General features: G+C 53.7%; 1 protein-coding gene and 2 non-coding genes across 4 annotated transcripts in view; 2 read left to right on the plus strand and 1 right to left on the minus strand.

Moving 5' to 3' along the window:
• The first annotated feature begins 418 nt into the window (after positions 1 to 418).
• On the plus strand, positions 419 to 489 carry LOC123276565 (small nucleolar RNA SNORD49). Its single transcript, XR_006513069.1, has one exon. It is a non-coding gene; the product is annotated as a small nucleolar RNA SNORD49 (small nucleolar RNA).
• An 865-nt stretch (positions 490 to 1,354) lies between these two features.
• On the plus strand, positions 1,355 to 1,427 carry LOC123276511 (small nucleolar RNA SNORD65). The gene has a single exon (XR_006513016.1). It is a non-coding gene; the product is annotated as a small nucleolar RNA SNORD65 (small nucleolar RNA).
• Positions 1,428 to 1,871: 444 nt separating this feature from the next.
• LRRC75A (leucine rich repeat containing 75A) overlaps positions 1,872 to 20,832 on the minus strand; it is a 45,885-nt gene continuing 26,924 nt past the window's right edge. The window contains exons 2-4 of one of the 2 annotated variants that reach the window (XM_014853307.3): positions 18,481 to 18,609; positions 7,174 to 7,289; positions 1,872 to 4,048 (exon numbers count right to left, since the gene is read on the minus strand). In XM_014853307.3, the coding sequence (XP_014708793.3) occupies positions 3,508 to 4,048; positions 7,174 to 7,289; positions 18,481 to 18,609 (786 nt within the window). In that variant the 3' untranslated portion in view covers positions 1,872 to 3,507. The remainder of the gene's footprint in view (positions 4,049 to 7,173; positions 7,290 to 18,480; positions 18,610 to 20,832) is intronic. The other variant, XM_044746226.2, reaches the window with a different exon arrangement.

Here is a 20,832-nt window from a genome sequence, read left to right on the forward strand (position 1 = left end):
CTGCCAGAATCTGCCCTAAAACGCATCATTCCTTCGTGTTTCAGATGGCAGACCCGCTGCTGACTATGAATGGGAGCAGCATTGCACCCTGGGGTAAGTTCTTAGTCTAGGTAGGGTTTAATACGTAATTTAATTGTATCGATTTTGTTGCCGTAAGTGCGCTGAAATTGCCTAATTTAAACTTACAGTTTTTATGCATTTAACATAATTATACACCACCTCATTGCACAGGGTGGAACCTCAAATAGAGATTGGGGATGGCTGCTCCAAACCTAGAACTGTACTTAAGCCGCAGCTATATTCAGAAACAAACTTCGTTAAAATGTCTCCTGGTTGCTTTTAAGGCAATTTTAGTTTAATTCCGAGAAATGTCCGGGCCTCTGGAGCGGTACTGCTGGGGAGTGGTGAGGTGCTTGACTGCTCTGATGAAATCACTAATAGGAAGTGCCGTCAGAAGCGATAACTGACGATAACAATTCCTGGCTGACTGCAGTCAACAAATCCTCACCAGTTGCTGGTGCGCAAAAATAAGTTGGTCTGAACTGACCCTTAATTTTTGTATTCACCCAGGTTGCAAATTAGTGAAGGGTTGACACTGATGACCAACAGCTGCGTATTGGAGTGAGGCGCGATGGCCTGCTATGAGGTAAGCTTTGGTCTATGCATAAGTTAGTGATGGAGTACGCCTACCTGTTGAGTTGAATCCTGTGAAACCACTGTTAGGTTAGACATTGGCAATTTGGTCTGGTTAACCGAATACCTTGTATCAGTGTAGTCCTTGACCTTTATTGACAATATCCCAGAGACACTGCTTTTGGTTCATGGTGGCAGTGGAACAGAGTGCAAGGCGAATGCAGGAGTTGCTTTTTACCTCATGACTGTATAATCTTGAGCAAATTGCCTATCTGCTGAGCTGGGAGTTTTCCTCGTCCTTGAAAATGGTAGCTGTAGGTTTGTGATACGTAAAATGTGATTGAATGGAGGTTACAATACCCAAAGAAGCCAGTTAGGACTTGAAGGCTTATGGCTTAGTTTACCAAAAAGCACCTCCAAAAAGTTTTTAAGGACTCTTGTTAGGATGGACTTAAGTTTGTAAATTTGTGGTTGAGGCTGTTATCAGAACTGACTCTTAACGCCTTTGGCATCTGTTGTCTGTCTGGGGTGCCTTAATTCATTCCCCCAGGTTTTGAGTGCTGAAGAGTGGTGATTAGCAGTGCAGAGTTTTAAAGCCAGTGGCAGCAGCAGCTCAGCCCAAGAAAAAGGTAAGCTTTGATCTGGACAATGACCCTATCCCCGCCCCCTCCATGAATAAGCAGCTAGTTTTGTTAAAAATAGATTCACAGAAAAGGATATCAAATGATGAAATCACCCAAAATAGCTGGAATTACCGGCAGATTGTGTGGTGGTGAACCTACGGTTTTCTGAAGATATCTTTTATGCTGTGAATGACTCTTGGGAGTAGAAACTGAGATTGACATTCAGTTTGTTTGCAGGCTGTTTTCCCTGATGATGGTCAGCCATGATGCGGCAGGGGCAGAATTGAAAGTCCCAAGGACCAGTGGCCACCATGCATTTGGACGCTAAAAGCATTTGTTGTAGAAAGCATGCTCACCTTGTGTTGAGTATCAGGCCATTCTTATCAACAGGAGAGCCAAGAAATGTATTTAGCAACCTTTTTCTACGATAGGCACTTTTGGTGTTAAGTTCATGAGTTTTCTAGTATTGTCCCTTGCACAGAAGGAGCTTCTATGTTTTTGAATACTGTATAAATTATGTTGGGTGAGGGTCTGAATTCTTAAGCTGGGAACTTTTTCCTGAAATTAATATTTCCATGCAATTACTATAAACTAATACTTTAATAAAGGATGGTCTTTGATATTGGTTCTTAAAAATGTGTATTTGAAGAAAAAGTTAAATTTGACTACTCCTGTCAGATACTAACAGTCCGAGTATTAGTACTTGCCAGCTTCCCTCTGGTCAGTCTAAGCTGTTCTCCCTCTGTAACACCTTTAGACTTTGAGGGCATTCCAAAGCATGTAAGGCATCCACATACTTGATTCCAGTCTCTGTCCCTTCACATGGCCTTTCTCTACTTCCTGAAGTGCCACACCTGCCCAGCCAAACCCTCTGGCAGTAGCAGCCAAGGTCCCATAGTGTGGCTCTTCACCTAATCCCCACTTTGCTACCTCGTTGGGTTGGGATCCCACTTACCTGGCATGAGACTAGAGGTCTGTCACGCTGTGTGCCCTTCTCTAGCCATCTGCTGTTTGCCCGAGGGGTCTGGTACACTGGCTTTGGGCGCCCAGGCCAATTTTCTCTACCTCAAGAAAGATTGGTTTCCAGTCTCCCTGGACTTGCTGTCTGTACTTGAGTCTGGGATATTTGGGCCTAGGGTTTACTGTGGCTGGAAGGGATTTTGTTTTTTGTAATTGGTAGGCCTTGGGCAAGGGGAAGGAAGGGTGAAAACTTGCTTACTCCTTTGGGAACCCCAGTTTACATCCCTTTCTCCCAGCAGTCTCACTTGGAGGCACAAGGTCTGCCAAGAGTTGGGAGAAATGCTCTCTTCATCTCCATGGTCCTGGGTTTGTATGTCTACCATAGTAGGTTTTTGGAAATGTGCTCAGAATACAAAGGATTACTTACAGGACTCCATGAGAAGGAGTTCTCTGGGAAAAGGGTCCTAAAAAGGGAAGCAAGTTTCACTCCGGTCTGCACTATAGCAACACTGGAACCCTCGTGAAGGCCTGGTAGTGTTTGTGGGGGGTGGTGTGGGACTTGCCATGTGTGCCTGTGTGTAGGCACCCTAGGATGCTCTAGATATTAAAGGGTATATGGGTGGCTGGTCCCTTGGGCAGGCTCCTGGAATCATAGGTTGAGGGCTGGGCCTCAAATGAAAGCTGAGGCTGGGAAATGGGTTGCAAACGGCTTGGGGCTCCACAAGGAGGAGGTAGATAGCCTTCAGTCCTGATGGGGACTAGGCGGCTGGGGTCTCCGGCAGCCAGTCCCCTACTCCAGCCTTCAGCCAGGAGTTAGGGTTAAGGTTGGAAAACCTGCCTGGAGCAGGGGCAGATTTAGCATCTGGCTAAAGTTTGCTGCTCTGAATAGAAGAAATGGAATGCAGAATTTGGAAATCTGGGGTGGTTGTAGGGCCTGAACTACACCTTTTCTGGGGGAAAGCTCTTAGCATTCACATTTCCTCAAGCTTCCAGCATCTCCAAACTGTACACTGCCCACAAGTCTGGGGAGGCTGAGGGCCTCTTGAGCCAGGGATGATCTCTCAGGAGCCAAAAGGCAGATAATGGGGTTGACAAGGGGGAGATGGAGAGGACCAAAGAGAAATACTACAGTCCCCCTTTCCCAGATGCTACAGTCTGGCTTCCCATGGGTGGGGCTGCCCAGGCCAATTCTGGGTGGTAGTGGTAGCCTGAGCCCCATGGTAGGAACCCCTAGCCTGCTTCACCCATCCTACCCCACAGGGGCTCTCAGGTGAGGTCCCCCACTTATGTATCATGTCTGAGCTGTGCCTACAGTCTCCCTGTCCTCATAGTCTTTGGCAGGGGCCAGAGAGCCCCCTCCAGGGTCCTCTTGGCCCTCTGTGCCATCCCGGCCCTCCTCCCCACAGCCTGGGCCCTCCCCCAGCTCTAGGATGGTGGGTAGGTGGCCCTGCTTCGGGGACCGCTTGCGCAGGCTGAGGAGGAAGGGCTGGGGCAATGAGAAGATGTCCACATTGTTGCCCAGGTCGATCCACGTGACACTGGGGAATTTGCTGGGGTCCTTAAGGGTGTCAGTGAGGTCACGCAGCAGGGCCCGGGTCAACCGGTTGCCATTGAGCGCTAGTGTAGTGAGGCGCGGCAGTGTGCTGAGTGCTGGCAGCAGCTGCAAGACCATGTCGTCCGTTAGGCCTGTGAAGCCCAGTTCCACGCTATCCACCTGCTCCCCACAGCGCTGCAGGTAGCTGGTCACCCGCTCCAGGTCTCGGGAGGTCAGTGGGATGCCTGACAGGTCCACTGTGTTGTCTGGAGGGCTCCCGGCCAGGATAGCCTTGAGGCTGAATGGAGAAGGGATAAGCAAGGTTCAAGCAAGTGGAGCAAGCCTTTTCCCCACAGGCAGCAGTGACCACCACCCAAGAGCCGGCCTCTGCTCGGCCTTGCTGAGATAGGCATCTCGGTGGGCTAGGTGGAGGCCCTAGGTTAAACAAATCTGCATACACAGGAAGTATCTGCCTATAGTTGGCCATACATCCTGTGACATGGAGCAGGTCACCAGCCCGTCCATGCCTGCTGCAAACCACTCAGCAGAGGGACCACAAACTGAACATACAGCTCCAGAGCCAGTCAGCCAACTGATCACGCATCCCGAGGTCCAATCCCCAGCTGCAGTGACCACTTCCCTCATCCAGAGCCCCTTAAAGAATCCCCTTTGACCCAGCTTGAGGCTGCTCTGCTTTTCGAGACAGCCCAGGCTCTCTCTAGCCTGGCCCTTTCCCTTACCTAAGTCTTGCTTAATAAAACTGTTTGGTACTTTATTCTGTGGCTGTCGCATGAATTCTTTCCTGCGAGTGCCCAAGAACCCACTTTCTTGGGCCTGGTGTACCTGGCCTGGTGACATTGTGACTCCAGGGATGGGAGAAACCAGAGACCTCTGGTTCCCTGGCATTACCTCATCTCAGCCTGGCTGGACCCAGCTGGCCAGAGCCTGAGGACCCACAGGGGAAAGGCCCAAGTGTTTTCTGCAGTGACTAAGGGTACATGGGGCCACAATGTCTGGGTTTGTATCTTAACAACTCCTCTTCCTACTCACATGACCTTTAGTTAGTCCTTAACCTTTCTGTGGCTCACTTATCTGAAAAATGGAGCTAATTGAGTACCACAAGGTGGTTATGTGAAAGTTAAGGCATTTAGAACAGTGCCTTGTATAGGTGAGTGAGGAATCATTATTTGCTGCTGTCATTATCAGTCACTTGGGCTGAGCTTCTTGCTTCCCCAAGAGTGGCACAAAATCTCTGAGGCCCCTCTTTCAAGACCATCTTCCCCACCAGCTGGGGGTCCCTACGGAGAGCCGCGCGGGACAGCAGGCAGGGGAGGCGCAGGGCTTCTGATTCTGGTGGGAGCTGCTGACTCCTGGAGGCTGAGTGCTCTCCACTCCCTGCCATCTCCACCCCGTGCTCTTCTTTCTTCCCCTGCTCCTTGCTCTGGGGCCAAAGCTCCCCATTTCCAGGTACCCCAGGCCAGCTCTAAGGCCCCAGTCGTGGGAAGGAGAGAGGAAAGTAGAGGGGGCTCAGCCTGCTCCAGCAGCGTACATTAACAGCAGCCTGAAGAGCACAGCTTGGACTTCCTCTTGGCAAAACGAGATAAGTCCCTATCCTTGGGATCTCCTGAAGCTGGAAGGCTGCCCACAGTTTGCACCTCGCCTCTGGCTGGGGGCCAAGCCCAAGGAGTTTGAAGGTAAAGCTCTCAAGGCATGACATCTAAGTGTCTGGAACGCTGGCTGGCACTTGTTCAGTGTGATTTAAGTGTTGGCTGTTATTCTTATCAAAGTCACTAATAAAGCGGACCTGTTATACCTCGGAAATAGGTAGTGAGGTAGGTAACAGCCTGAACCTAGGCTTTGAATCCAGCCCCGCCACTTAACCAGCTAGGTGATCATGGCCAGTCAAATGGCAACAGTAATATCCCCTACCTCATTCAGCCCTTCAACAGTGTTTGTTAAGCTGCTGCTATGTGCCAGGCGCTTCCAAGCACTGGGGGCACAGTGGCGAAAATGGACAAGATCCCTGTTTTCATTCTACCAGAGAGGAGATAGCAAACAAGTGAGAGAGTGAAGTGAGGGAGGAACGTGGGGGCATGGCAGCTCAGGGAAGGCGGCTCTGAGGATATAACATTTGAGTTGACACTTGAAGAAAAAGCAGGCTGTCGGAAAAATACGGCAAAAGTTCCAGCAGAGCGGGGGGCAAGTGCAAAGGCTATGAGGCTGGAAGGAGCTGGTGTGTCTGAACCAGCAGGAAGGCTGTGTGGCTGGGCGAGGGGAGACCAGCGGTGCTGAGGGCCCATCATATAGGGCTCTGTTTGGAGTTTTCATTCAAGTGTAATGGGAAGCCACTTGAGGGGGTGAGGCTTCTGAGTGAAGAGTAGACTGAGCGTGTGCCTGCCGGTGTGTGTGTTGGGGAGAGAGAAAGGGAGGCCCTAGATTCCAGCAGAACTCAGATCTTCAGCTTTTCAATCCTGAAGAACTAGCTCATGCAGTCTCCAGGAATTCCAGGTTCCACGGCCCGCCTGTCCTGCTCTGTCCCCATATATGGCTGCTGCTCTCAGCCCAGTGGTGCCCCATTCTTTGGCTAGCCCTGTGAGAGCCTCACAGTCTTCCTCCACCTGGGAAAGCCTCCCCAGGGACTATCTCCTCCCTGGCTGGGGGACGGGGTGGGGGGGGAAGAGGGGGGGCATGTCCAGAATGGAAAGGGGAACTAGAGCTTGCTCCTGACACCTGGAGGGAGGGCAGTCCTTCCTCTCCCCAGCCTGCAGCACCTGGAAGGAGGAGCCACAGCAGCATCGAGACCCCGCCAGCCTTTCAGAACGAGCCACTCGGCCCCTTGGGCATTTGTAAGAAAGGCGGGGCCCATCCTCCTCCAGAGAGCCCTCCTTCCAGGCTCCCTCCACTGGCTTCCTAGGGTATTGTCTCCGCCCACAGGTTCTGTGTCCCGTCTGCCCCCAACCCCCCAATCTTCAGGCAGCCCTGAGGGTCCTCACTGCAGCATGGGCCGGGGACATAGCTGGGGTGTGGGTCCCCCTAGGGGACATCGAGGAGGACTGGGGGGTTCAAGGGGAGTGCTCACATTCAGCACACCAGGAATTAGAAACTCTTCATGGCCTGTCTGAATGGGCCCACACTCTCCAGCTCTCAACTCAGACCACAGCCCTGCCTCGGGCTCCTCCCATGGCTCATGCCCACCTGGAATGCCCTCCTGGCTGCCTGCCCTGCCCTTGAATTCTCCTTCCTTCTCACCTTCAGGCAGCCTTCCAAGACAACCCTCTGGTTCCAGCTCTTTCCTTCACCCCCTGCCCTGGGTGGGGGTGCTGTGCACCACACACCCAGCCTGGAATAAACTTTCTTTGGGCCGCCCTTGCAGAAGGAGGCTGGCAGGCCAGAGCAGACCCACCTCAGGAGACTGCGACTCACCAGGCCTGTGGCTTCCTCTTTACCAGCCCCCGGTGCCGCCTCCACTGGGAGTGGGGGCTGAGGTGGTACGTCAGCTGCCGGCACAGCTTCTCCATGGCGCCCAGCGCGTCGCCTTCCTGCAGAGGCAACCACAGGCATCAGGTCGCTGAGTCTCCGGAGCACGCAGAGGAGCCCAGGCCCCCACCTCCAGCTTCCTGTCTCTGCGGGAAGAGCATGTGCCCCAGGCAGAGCTGGGGGAGGCCTGCTTTGCTGGCTCAAGGTGGGCACGCTTAGCAGACAGCAGTGGTTGCAAACTGATCTGCACCATGGTTTTTGTTTCTGTGAATTAGCTGCTATCATTGAAAAATTGAAGTTCATATGAAAATTTGACTCCAGGCGATGTCACAACAATTGACTGAAGCTGAATGCCAGCTGACCACTTAGCCAAAATTCACCATGCTCCCTGCCACTCCCCACTGTCCAGGGCCATTCTGCTCATGCCCTCACTCAGTGAGTATCTGCTGAGCACTACGAGGCACCAGGCGCTTGTTCTAGGAGCTGCGGATTCAGCCATGAACAGATGTTCTTGCTCTTATCCTTCAGTGAAATATTTTTACCATGTCTCTTTCCTATGTCAAAAGTGGGAAAATAGGGGCCAACCGGGGGGCACAGTGGTTGAGTTTGTGCATTCGGCTTTGGGGGCCCAGGGGTCGCTGGTTCAGATCCCAGGCAGAGACCTACACACTGCTCATCAAGCCATGCTGTGGCAGGCGTCTTACATACCAAGTAGAGGAAGATGGGAATAGATGTTAGCTCAGGGCTAATCTTACTCAAAAAAAAAAAGGTGGGAAAATAAAAGAATGAGGGGGCCAAAGTCTTTCCCAGCCCAATTCATTCATCTATGTTACTTGTCTGGCCCATCAGCATTTGAGTTTGAGACCCTGGATACATTTGAATTGTGTCCCCCCAAAATTTTTAAGTCCCAATCCCCAATACCTCAGGATGTGACTATTTGGAGATAGGGCCTCTGAAGAGTAATTCAGGTACAATGAGGTCTTTGGGGTGGGCCCTAATCCAATATGACGGGTCCTCATGAGGAGAGATTAGGACACAGACATGTACAGGAAAGACCACGTGAGGACACAGAAGACAGCCAACTACAAGCCAAGGAGAGGCTTCAGAAGAAACCAACACTCGATCTTGGACTCCCAGCCTCCAGAACTGTGAGGAAACTTAAACTGTTGTTTAAGTGGTGATTTCATTAGCGCAGCCCTAGCAAACTAATACACTGGGCTAAAGGGTGCAGCAGAGGGTGACTAGAGAGACTCCAACTCCACCCCAAGGGGAGTCAGTTCAACAGTCATGAGCCCAGGGCGAGTGAGTGGCCAAGAGGGTGTGCTCCCGCCAGATGGTCCAGTGCCAAAGGCCAAGGGCCAGCAAGTGCCGGGCTCAGATGCAAAGCCACATGCAGATAGCAACGCAGACGTGATGAGGTTCAGCCATCACCCACATCCAGCACTCAGCAGTGTCTGGCACACTGAGCACTCAGTAAAGGCCAGCTCAATTATTATCCTCATCGTCACCACCACTCTGCTAGTGGAGAAGCAGCATGCTGAGCAGTTAAGAGCATGAACTTGGAACCAAACTGTGTGAATTTAAATCCTTGATATGTCACCTTCTATTTGACCTTGGGCAAGTCACTTGACTCCTCTGCCTCCAGCCCTTGTCTGTGCAGAGATAACAGTACCAAGGTCCACAGGGCATGTTGTGAAGATTAAGTGTTACTCTTGGGAAGCACAGCACGCAGTAAGGCATGCTCACTAAATACATACTGTGCAGTATTGTAAGAGCAGCACAAACAGGCGGATCTCCGGCAGGGCAGAGGGAAGATTGCTTCCGCCCAGGCTCTGACTGGAGCTGGGCTTTTAGGAGCTGATGAGTTAGTGAGTTTTTGGATGGAGAAATGAAACATGAGGCATCCCTGAGTGAGAAGAAAACAATCTGTGCAAGGGCTTAGGGTACGGGGGGTGTTACAGGCGTGGGGGCAGATGACAATCTGGGGCCTGACCACTTCTCACCACCTCCACGGCTACCACTTTGGTCCAAGTCACTATTATCTGTCACCTGGATCACTGCACGCAAACATTATGCTAGGACTTTACGGAATCCCACAGCCCCCTAGAGCAGTCAATGCTTTCCTTCCCCCGACTTCAGAGAGGAGGAAACTGAGGCTCAGACGGCCAGGGGCTAGGGTTGGTGGAAAGGCAAGAGTAGGAGACTGAGTGAGGGAGATGAGAGGAGGTAGGAAGAGGGAAGGTGAGTGACTGAAGACGTGAAGCTTCTGAGCAGGGGTCCAGGAGACACAGGAAGGCCCAGGACTGAGTAGAATCGGTTTAGATGAAACCTCTGGTCTCTAGTTCTCCACGAACCTCATCTTCCTATTGCCTAAGCCTGTCTAGAGAGAAGTGAATGTCACCTGTCAGTCCAGGCAATTGCATCTGCAACACCTGGAGTCGACATATTCTGATTCCTGGACTTAGTTTCTTGCTCGCCTAGTCATGTGGGGGTACCTGATGGGAAGCAGGTGGTGAACCAGGCAGGGGCCCAATCATGGGGGCTGCAGGGGAGTTGCTGGAGGGGGAAGAGCAGGATCACATTTGCATTTGGGGACTGTCCCTCTGACTAGGAGATGGAGAAAGGAGGGACTGGAGGCAGAGAGAGTGACTCAGGGTCAGGCCCATGGAAAGGGCTGAAAGTGATGCAGCTCCCCACACTCGACTACAGTGCACAGAATGAGAAGGTGTGGGCAGGGAGGGGGTGAGAAGGAGGGCTTTGGGCTTTGAGCTTGGGACCTTGGGGTTGCCTTGAGCAGAAGGCAAGGGGCTCCAGAGGAGAAGGCGATGAAAAGGTAGGACAGGGGAATGACCAGCTCATTTGGGGCCATGTGAAGTTTGAGGGGCCTGTGGGATCTCCAGCTGGGAGATGCAATTGGATTTATGGGGCTGGGGTCTAAGACGGGTCTAAGACAGGTCCGAGCTGGACACATTCATCAGGATCTGATTCAACCCCCTGGTCTGAGTGGGGAATGAGCTGAGGAGGAAGGCAACAGGAACAGCTGCAACATCACAGGGGCGGAGGGAGGACATACCAGACAGGAAGGGATGGAGAAGTCACAGTTAGAGAAGCAGGAGTGAGCGGAGCCATGGGCACCAAGGGAAAGGGGGTCAGTGAGACTCCAATGAGGAGGGCTTGGCCAGCACAGGCACAGCGAGAGGCAGTCACGGTGGGGGCTGGGGTGAAGGCCAACTTTGGAGGCCAAAGGGAGAATGGCCCATGGAGAGTGGCCGCTCTCCAACTGGGACTCCTGCACACTGGAATCACGGGGAGCTTTAAAAAACACTGCTGCCTGGGGCAGGCCCCATGGCCGAGTGGGTTAAGTTCGCCTGCTCCGCTGCAGGCCGCCCAGTGTTTCGGTGGTTCAAATCCTGGGCGTGGATATGCCACTGCTCATCAGGCCACGCTGAGGCGGCGTCCCACATGCCACAACTAGAAGGACCTACAACGAAGAATATACAACTATGTACTGGGGAGCTTTGGGGAGAAAAAGGAAAAAAATAAAATCTTAAAAAAACCCAAACAACAACAAACACTGCTGCCTGGGCCACCCCCAGCAATGGGTGGGAAGCTCGGGCACAGGGATTTTTAAAAGCCTCCCCCACCAGGTGATTCCCCTGTGCTGCCAAGGTGGACATTCCTTAAAGATAAGGACCAGAGGGTGGGATCCGGTGGTCTGCCCACCATCACTCCTGGGAGCCCCTCGGGGCAGAACGATGCCAGTCTCCCACAGCACCAGCTCCAAAGCTGACAGCTGAGCTCCTCAGCTTCGGCTCCTCCTCCAGCCACTTCCTAGGGTTTCCAAAATCAGGGCCAGGGACTCTCCCTCCACCTTCCAGGCCTGGGTGGCTGGGCCTTAAAGGAAGAAACAAAGAGGAAAAGAGGCAGCAAAGCAGTGTGCTGGCCACAAGGGGGCAGCCGTGCGCAGGGAGAGGCGCAGGGCTGACCCAGCACTGCTGCTCCCCACCGTGGAGTGGGATTGAGCCTGCCAAACAGTGACAACAGATATGGTCACCTATCAGAGCTGACTTGAGACTAAACGTGAGCTAACGTCCTCCCAGGAGTGAGAGCTCCCTCTGCGTGTCTGGACTAAGTTAATAACAGCTCACATTTACTGTGCATCTCCTGTACATAGGCATCGCGCCTGTGCATTGCAAGCACTAACTCATCCTGTAACTCACAAAGATCCTACGAAACAGACCCTACTATCATCCCCACTTTACAGACGAGGGAAATGAGGCATAAAGAAGTTGAATAGACTAGCAAGCCACACAACTTACGTAAGAAGGAATCAGAATCCAAACCTCAGCCATGGGCTCCGAGGCTGGCACTCCTAACCTGCCATCCCGCCCTATGCTCTGCTTTGCCCTCCTGGTGACAGATCTTTCCCTTAGGTTAGTTCAAGGTGTTTCTGTCCTTTGCAACCAGAATAGCCTTAAGCAAGTCCATCTAATTTTTTCCCAACTCCATCACTTTTTGAAGCCCTCTGCAGATCTTCCTCCTGTGGAAAACAGGACTAAGCAGGACTGGCCCAGAGGAGAGGAGTAAGAAGAGAAGGTGGGGAAAGGAGGCAAAGGAGTAGGCAGTGTTGCTTCTGTGCCGTTTCAGCGTCGAGAAACAGCTGCCTCTCAGGCACACAGCAGCCAGGTGCCCTTTGTGCAAGCCTGGCTGGAAGCTTCGACAACAGGCACTGGACATTACGTGTGCCCTGCACCCAGCGCTTGCATGGTCTGCTGGCCCCTCTCCTCTGGGTACTTTCTTCTCAAAGCGCTGTGGCCCAGCAGTCCTGTTGAGCGCCAGACCCCACGGGCACTGCCAGAGTGCAGCCAATTGGCCCTTTCCTGGGAATCCAGACCTGAGACGGAGACACATCCCCACTCCTCCCCAGGATGAACCCTGACAAGTAAACTGGGGAGCCACAGGCAGCCCCACTTCCTGTCCTGTGGCATGGGAAAAACGGAATGGAGAGTGAAGCAGTGGGGAGGCGAGAGGAGAGAGGGAGAGATGTCTGCACCTTGTTTCATCTGTGGTTCTAGCGCCTCAAGCTGAGCTGCCTTTGGTCCCCACAAGACCCCTCAGTACCAGAAGATAAATTCCCTTCCTGGCTTGAGGCAGCCTGAGGGGGCTTCTGTTACCTGCATCAGAGCCCTAACCCACACCAGAGGCTCAAAGGCAGTTTGTGGAATCAACTCTCTGCAGCTCTTCCTCCCACCTGTGGAAAAAGAAGAAGGAAGGAAGGAGGGAGGCATGGCGCAAGTCAGGGGTGACTCGGCACCGCAGGGCGGAGCGCGGGTCCAAGCAGCAGCCTCTCTGGACCTGCCCAGTGCCGCTGACTGGAGGCCCTGGAGAAGAATCTGTCTGACGGACTCTCATGGACCTGTCAGGGAAGATGCTCGAGGCAGACCCACAGGCCCCTCCAGGAGGGGTCTCAGCACCGCCGCCCCCCAGCCCCCAACATTGCCCCATCTCTCAACTGTCAGATGGCGACGCCCACCTGCCATCTTCACTTCTCCAGACAGCTTTGTATGCTGCCCCCAGGACCCAAGTTAGCACGGCCCTCCACTGCTCTGCACCCACAGGCTTCCCTCGTTCATTCCTTCATCAAATATTGACTACCCTGCTTACTACGAGCTGGGTGCTGCCCCGGATACTGAGACTGTGCTGGGTTTTCTGTTTAATCCCTCTCTTCTAGTCCCTTCTCTGCTCTTCTCTGTCTTTGGAAGGCTGACCTCTACATACAGTATCACCCAGCCCTCTTGCCACTGGCTTCCAGATGGGTTCAACCAATGGGAGCAACTGGAGTGAGATCAGAGGGCAGGAGGAGAGAAAAGTCGAGGGGTTTATTCTCATTCCTTCCCTGCTTCAGCTTGTGGGGTAGCCACCCTCCAAGATGGCCCCACTGATCCTGGCCACCTGGTACCTGTGCCCTTGTGTAGTCTCCTTCCACACTGTATCAGGGCTGATCTGGGAGATCAACAGGATATGGCAGCAGTAGTGGTATGTGACTTCTGAGGCTAGGTCATAAAAGATACTGTGGCTTATGCCTTGCTCTCTCTTGGATTGCCTGCTCTGGGATGAGCCAGCTGCCGTGATACGAGTCCTTTGGAAAGTCCCACGTGGCAAGGAACTGAGGCCTCCTGCCAACAACCATGGAATGTGCCATCCTGGAAGTGGGCCTGCCAACCTCTGTCAAGCCTTCAGATCCTTGCAGCCCTGGCCAATGTCTTGAGAGACCCTAAGCTGGAACTACTTAGCTAAGCTGCTCCAGAATTTCTGACCTACAGGGACCGCACAACGATAAACGTCTGTTGTTTTAAGCCACTAAATTTGGGGGTAATTTGTTATGCAGCAATAAAAAACACAACACAGTTCCGGAAGAGGCAGTCTCTTCCTGGCTCCAGCAACAAAGCTTCCGCCCGTGGCCCCTGCTGTAGTAACAACTTCCTGCTGCAGCTAGTGTTTGGGTGTCTCAATGTCCCCTGTTCGTTTCCTTAATTCTGCTCATGACTCTGGAAATAGGCCCTTATTAAGCTCTCTTAAAAAGTCACAGTGGACAGGGTCACCTGCTTCCCCTGCCTGGGGCAGGATGTGACAGTGAACAAGACAGACGCCATCTTTGTGCCTTTGGGGTTTACATTCTAGAGGGGAAAGCAGACTGTAAGTTAGCCAACCAATAAATAAGCGAGATAATTGCAGAGATGAGTGCTTGAAATGAAGAAATAAACAGGGCACAAGACAGAGGCTTATGGGAGACCCACGTGAGGCAGGCTGGTCAAAGAAAGCCACGGAAAGGCGACCTTCGGCTGAGTCTCAAAGGAGAGGGAAGCTCAGACAGGAGCCAGGTGCAGTCAGAGGTGGCAGCAAAGTCCCCAAGCTAGGGGAGGATCTGGGTGCTCCAGGAACAGAGAGGATGCCCCTGTGGCTGCAGCGGAGTGAGCAGTGTGGAGAGTGGGAGAGATGAGATGAGATGGGAGATTCAGGCAGGGCCAGATAAGGAGTTTCGATTTTTTTTTTTTGAGGGAGATTAGCCCTGAGCTAACATCTGCTGCCAATCCTCCTCTTTTTGCTGAGGAAGACTGGCCCTGAGCTAACATCCGTGCCCATCTTCCTCTGCTTTATATGTGGGATGCCTACCACAGCATGGCTTGTCAAGTGGTGCCATGTCCGCATACGGGATCCAAACTGGTGAACCCCAGGCCGCCAAAGTGGAACGTGCGTACTTAACCGCTGCGCCACTGGGCCGGCCTGAAGAGTTTGGATTTTAGTTAAACTACAACTCAACACCTCGTGGAAGGTTTTTCATCAAGGGACACAAATGATCCAGTTTACCTTTGCAGGTTGCTCTCTGGCTGCTCCCGGAGCATAGAGGGCAGGGAGGCAGGAGGGGGTCCAGTGAGTAGCCCTGGCAGAGGAGGATGTGGCCGGACCTAGGAGTCCATGGAGATGGCCTGGACACATCAGGCAACTAGGATTGTCAGGACTTGCTGACTGTCCCATGGGTGCCCCGTCCAAATCTCCTTGGATCCCCTGTCCCCGATTTTGTGCACCTCTCTTCTGTGATGTGCTTCTGCCTGGACAACCAGCACCTGTCCTGCTTTGCAGCGGCCGCCCTCAGGCAAGCTCAGGGAGGCAGAAGTGCTGGGAGTTCCCTCCCCGCAGGGTTCCTTCATCTTGACCAGTGCAGGAGTTGGCAAGCCCAACCCCTCTGCCTCGGGTGGAGACAACCCTGCGGAGAAACTTATACAGAGTCCCCCAAGGGACCAGGAGGAGACCACCCAACCTCCGCAGGACCACGTCTGATCTCGCCTGGCTTCCCCTGGGAGGCCTCCTCAACAATCACTGTACACACATCCTCGTTTTAGCGTCTGCTTGTGGGGAACCTGAGTGTAGATAGGATGGAATAGATGTGCTAGGGGGCGCCGGGGTGCAGGTGATCAGTGCTAATAGAGGAATGAGTTTTGGATTGGGGAGGGGTGATGAGTTGAGGGACACCTACATGGAAATGTCCAAGAGGTGGGTGACTTTAGAGCTTGCAGCCAGGCTACAGATATAGATTTGAGGTTCATCAATACACAGTCATGGGCAGGATGGGGTTGTGCCAGTCCCTCCTTCTTGGGGCAGGCACAGACCCACCCTTTCTAGGGCCTCAGCTCACACCCTGCTGGAACACAGGAAAGGGTTTTTAGTAGATTGAAAGAATAGACGGGAGTCATTTGGGGTGGTCATCCTAGCAGTGGGAAGGGTTATTTGTCTTGTGGATGCTTCACCATGAGAGTGGACCAGGAAGGCTCATTTCCTTCATCCCATCTCTAGCTGAGGGAGACCCGCCCCCCATAGCTGATGGTCTTGACACCTCTGTCTATGACCGCCCACACTTGGGCTGGTCTCAAATTCTCAGATGAAAGAGCTAAGAGCGGAAGTCCTGGCCAGGTCTGACCCAGCTAAGGTAGCTGTGGGGGTGGCGTGGGGGCTGCCCCTATCACCAGCTTGGGGACCCCACAGCCAAGACCTCCCACCATGGCCTCAACCACAGCTGAGAGAGTCCTTCAAAAGGGCATCTCCTGCCACATGGCCTCGGGCATGGGTAGAGGACAGGCCAGGCCCCTGGGCCTCCAGCAGGGCTGACCCCACTCTGGCTGGCTCTGGAAATACGTGTCAGAGGCCAGCCCATTATTTTCCAAAACTCTGAGCCCACAGGGGCTGGGGCCTGGGGCTGTGTCTTCCTTTCCTCCATGTCCCACGACTGACCTGCTAGGTGTGGGCACCCTGCTTGGCATGTGGCCTGTGCTCACTGCTGGGCTGCACCTTGGCTCTGTGCACAGGGCACTCAGCTGTGACAGGCCCACACTAGCACTTCTTGCAAATCATCTCACTGAACACTCAAAACAGCTCTACAAAAAAGAGTATTGTTAAGCCCACTTTAGAGTTGAGGAAAATGAAGTTTAGCTAATTAAGTGACCTGAGAGAAGTTACACCATGCAGTGGACTGAATGTCCCCCCCCAATTCATATGTTGAACCCCAATCTCAATGTGATGGTGTCAGGAAGTGGGGCCTTTGGGAGGTGATTAGGAGTAGATGAGGTGATGAGGGTTGTAAGAAGTGGCCAGAAGGAAGCTAGCTTGCTTCCTTTCTGCCACATGAAGCCGCAACAAGAAGGCAGCTGTCTGCAAACCAGGAGGAGGGCCCTCTCCAGAACCCAGCCACGCGGGCACCCTGCTCTCAGACTTCCAGCCTCCAGAGCTGTGAGAAATCAACTGCTGTTGTTTACAAGCCACCCAGTCCGTGGTAATCTGTTACAGCAGCCTGAGCCGAGACAACCCACATGTGGCCCTCTGGTCCCCACCCAGATGCGAAGGACAGATGGCAGGGCAGGACCCCTCGGCCCACCTCTCCTTCTTGGCCCTGTCCTGTCTCCTGGGGTCCGACAGAGGCAGTTAACCACCTGCAGGCCTTTCCCGTGTGGAAGGAGGCAGGCCTCAAGGTGCTCCCACGCAGGCCCCTCTCCCGCAGCCCGCCGCAGCCCTGCGAGCCCCACCTCGCACAGACAGCCCAGAGCCAGCACCCGAGCACCGGCCTGCACCCTGCCCAGCACCGGGGCCCAAACCGTACCTGAGCTTCTCGCCCAGGGTGTAACCCTTCTCAGATGGCGTCACTACCCGAACTTCGTCTTCTTCCACTCTAGATTGGGCATAAAAAACCTCTCTCTTTTGAGCTGCTTTGAGCGCCCTATGCTCTATCACCCCTCTCACCCGTGGGCACTAAATTCACGCTCCAGGAGAGACAGAGGTCTGCCACCTGTGGGGCCTCCTACAGGCCTGGTCTCAGCTTGCCCAGCCTGAGCCAGGTAGAATCCGAATGAGAGGTGAGGGTGGGGCCAGTTTCCCGTGGCTCCTGGCGCCAGCTCCTCTTTCCCAGGCCTTGAGGTTCCCAGTCCACCGACCCTCATGACTGGCTTCTTACCCTCGCACACGTGAGTCCGGCATCCCTGCTTTCTGCCGCATCCCACCACCCACCTGCCCCGACTGGCTCCCAGACCTCCACAGCGAACCCCCACCTCGGAGCCTTGGCACCAGACAGCCCAGAAGCCAGAGAGAAGCCCCAGATGGAGGCTCACCTCAGAGCAAAGTGCCAGCCCCCTGGGCGACCATGTTCAAGTCTGCACCCAGGCCAGGCAGGTGGTGGGCTTGGGAACCACCTCCTCACTCTTATCCTAGATGCTACTCTGAGAGCAGAGGCTTCCCTCACTCCTCTGTCTACTCTGGCTTCCTGCCCCTGCCACAGTGGAATTACTTCCTTTGGAAGCTGCCGGAAACAGAAGAATTGGAGAAAAGACACCAAAACAGAGAGAAAAGCTGCAGTATGGGGCTGCCCCACCCTGCCCCTCTCCTTCCTCGCCATGGGCAGCTCTGGGTAAGCCAGCCTGGTGCCCAGCGAGGCCCATGGGCCAGCCTGGACCCGGGAGTCAGCAAGAAGAGGGGCAGATCCTCCTGTCCAGAAGGGGCTGAGCAGCGCCTGTGGAGCCTGGAGGGCCCAGGGGCTTTTCCTTCTCAGCTCCCGAAGCCAGGCAGGCAGGAGGCATGAGTAAAATGACACAGCCTCAAGAGGAATACAGCTGGGAGTGGTGGAGACTGAGGCAAATTGGAGAGCACCATGCAGGATCACTGCTAGACTTATATGACATCTTTGTGCAGATAAAAAGTCCACCTCTAGGTGGACACAGTCTTGCACAGTGCCCATGGCTTGGTGGGCAGAGAGATGGCTGGATTTGAACTGTCTCCCATCCCCCCAACCCCTGCCACCTCTGTGTTTGCATGTCTTTACGCAGGGTACAACCTACACAACTGTACATGGTGGCCCTAGCCCTACATAATAGGGGTGGCTACTCAGCTCCAGCCCTATAGAAATGAGAACTTCATGTTGCTGGAGCTTCCCATTTTTCAATAGAGGGATTGTGTGAAATGTTCTGATTTGTAAATATTGGCAGTAAATCTAGATTTAATCTGCTCTGTGGGCCAAACAAAACCTCTCCTGATGGTGCCAATATGCAGCCTCTGCCATGGATGCTGGGCCTCAGGACAGGGGGGCACATCAGGGCTGTCCTCTCGGGCCAGGGCAGCATCAACCAGCCCTTCTTTGGCACTGAGGTGCTCTGCCCAGAAAGGTGCCCACCTCACACCCCAACACCTGGCTGGCTTAGACCACAGCTGCCCTACCGGCTTGGGGCAGTGGATGTAGCGGGCCAGGCTGATGATGAGGTCGTGCGTGATGGGGTCCACCAGGTTCCGGAAGCTGGCGTAGCGGTACAGAACATCATCCAGCGAGGTCGACTCCATGCCTAGGTCCTGCAAGAGTGAAGGATGCCCGAGGTCAGGGCGGTCCTGCCCTACGCTTGAGTCCCGCCCGGTACGCCCTGAACAGCCCCCTAGAGGCAGCTCAGTCTCCCCCAGAGCCCGGGCAAGGGAGGAGACCCCCCTTCAAAGAGGCTTCTCAACCTGCAAGGAAGCATCTACAGAACACCCCCCAGGGGCCCAGGACAAACCCCTGTGGAGACAGTCTTCCCAGTTTATGGACCTCTCCCAAGACAGTCCTCCAACTGTCGCCTCTCTGGTTCCCCTGAGCATGAAGCCAAGGGTGGCTGCGCTAGTGGCTGCTTCTCCATCTGGGGCAAAATTTGGAAACAGCATATATAGTAAAATTCCCCTATTTTGTGCTCACGTATTGATATTTGTTTTCCTATTGCTTCTGAGGACATGCTTATTGCTCCTTCTGCAGATGACCCAACCTTGATGTTCCTTTGCCTTGGGGGGGTTTCTGAGCTGTGGAGTTGAAAGGAAAAGCTGCTAGGCACCCAGAAGAAAAGCCCACCAGGGCTCCCTAAGAAAGGATATCCAGCGGGGTCCTCCTAATGGCAGGAGAGGGAGCGTGGGGGCAAGGGGCTCTGAGCGGGACTGGGGCAGAGGCAGGCACCACTGGGGTGGACGTTCCCCAAGCCTGCGGAGGGGTAGGGGGTTGGGGGGCACCACACACTGAGAGCCCCAGCCAGGAACCTCTGCAGAGATCCCTGCCCACCAGCAAGGGACCCCATGGGCTTGGCCAAGAGCAGTGACGAGTGTGGATTAAGACCCAAGGCCTTGCTCCAAACGTTCCGTGTAAGCTCCCAGGATTCTCACACAAGCCCAGGGAAGGGGCAGGCCCCCCAAACACAGCTAAGCTTGAATGTCCTACCAGGGAAGCCAGTGGGAGCTGGAAATGAGCTTAATTGCTTTAGAGAAGTCAAGAACTCTAGTTTTCTACCCTAGAATGCGGGACTGAGCGTCACACCCTCTATTTGTGAGAGAACATGGGTGTACCTTCCGTCTTTTCTCAAACCCCTCTGCCCAATTTCTGTAGGCCTTGGGTGGGGGCTGTGCTAGGGTGATTCCTTGCACAGACTAGGCAATGATGATGTTCCCATCCCAGGGAACTGCCCCCACCCCACCCTGAGGACTAAAGGGGCCACTGAGGGTGGGCAGATAGAGCAGGCACCACCCAGTTTTGCTGCCCTCTCCCTAAGCCCTGCAGGCCCACGAGCTGCACGCGGAGCCGCCCCAGCGCAGCCCAGAGAAGGGAGGCTCCCAGTCTGAGCTGCCAGGGCCCAGTGACCTGGGGACAGGAAACATGTAGGTGATTGGTGAGGCCTAAGCAGGGGTTTGCTCCGTCATTTCGGTGGGATATCCTGAACTTTTTAAAAGGCCTTCTTCATGTAGTTCTTAGAAATCCCTCTAAGGCAAGTAGGCTGGGCATCATTATTCCCAATTTACGGATGAAGAAACTAAACTTGTGTGTCAGAATTTTAGGAATGGAATGTACAGCTGATCACTATAGTTAACACTGCTGTATGGTATATTTGAAAGTTGCTAAGAGAGTATATCCCAGAAGTTCTCATCACAAGGAAAAAACATAGTTTTTTATATGAGGCGATGGATGTTAACTAAACATTGTAGTAATCATTTTGCAATACATGTAAGTCAAGTCATTGTGCTGGACACCTTAAACTTATACAGTACCCCAATTATATCTCAATAACATTGCAAGAAAGAAAAATCACATGTAATAAAGATGTTAAAAAAAAAAGAATTTCAGGAATTGGGGGTATGGGCCTACGACCCAGCCTGGGACCAGGTTTGCCTTATCTACCAGTGGTGGTGAGCTGGGGAGGAGGCAGGCTGGAGGGCACAGATGCTGCCCTGTAGTTTGGTGGCTGACATTTCTGAAAGCAGAGAAGAGAAAGGGTCTTTGCCCACTGGGTCTGGAGGGGCCAGGACGCTGTGCCTCTGCCCTGCGGGGAGCCTCGCTGAGCCCACACTCCAGCGGGGACTGTTAGGGGCACTTTGCTCCCTCCTCCTCGTTAGAAAGGGATGGGTTTCAAGCTTCATCGAGGACACCAAGGGGCCAGTCTCAGGGCCTTTGTTTTCCACTCGGCAGGAATGAACATCAGAGGCAAGCGGCCATGCCCTGCACCAGGCTGCCCTGTTGCTGGAAAAATCTCCTGGGGTCCTAGATCCGGGGGCTCAAGGTCTGGTGTG

The sequence above is a fragment of the Equus asinus genome, chromosome 13 (genome assembly GCF_041296235.1).
Source record: "Equus asinus isolate D_3611 breed Donkey chromosome 13, EquAss-T2T_v2, whole genome shotgun sequence".
Lineage (NCBI taxonomy): Eukaryota > Metazoa > Chordata > Mammalia > Perissodactyla > Equidae > Equus > Equus asinus.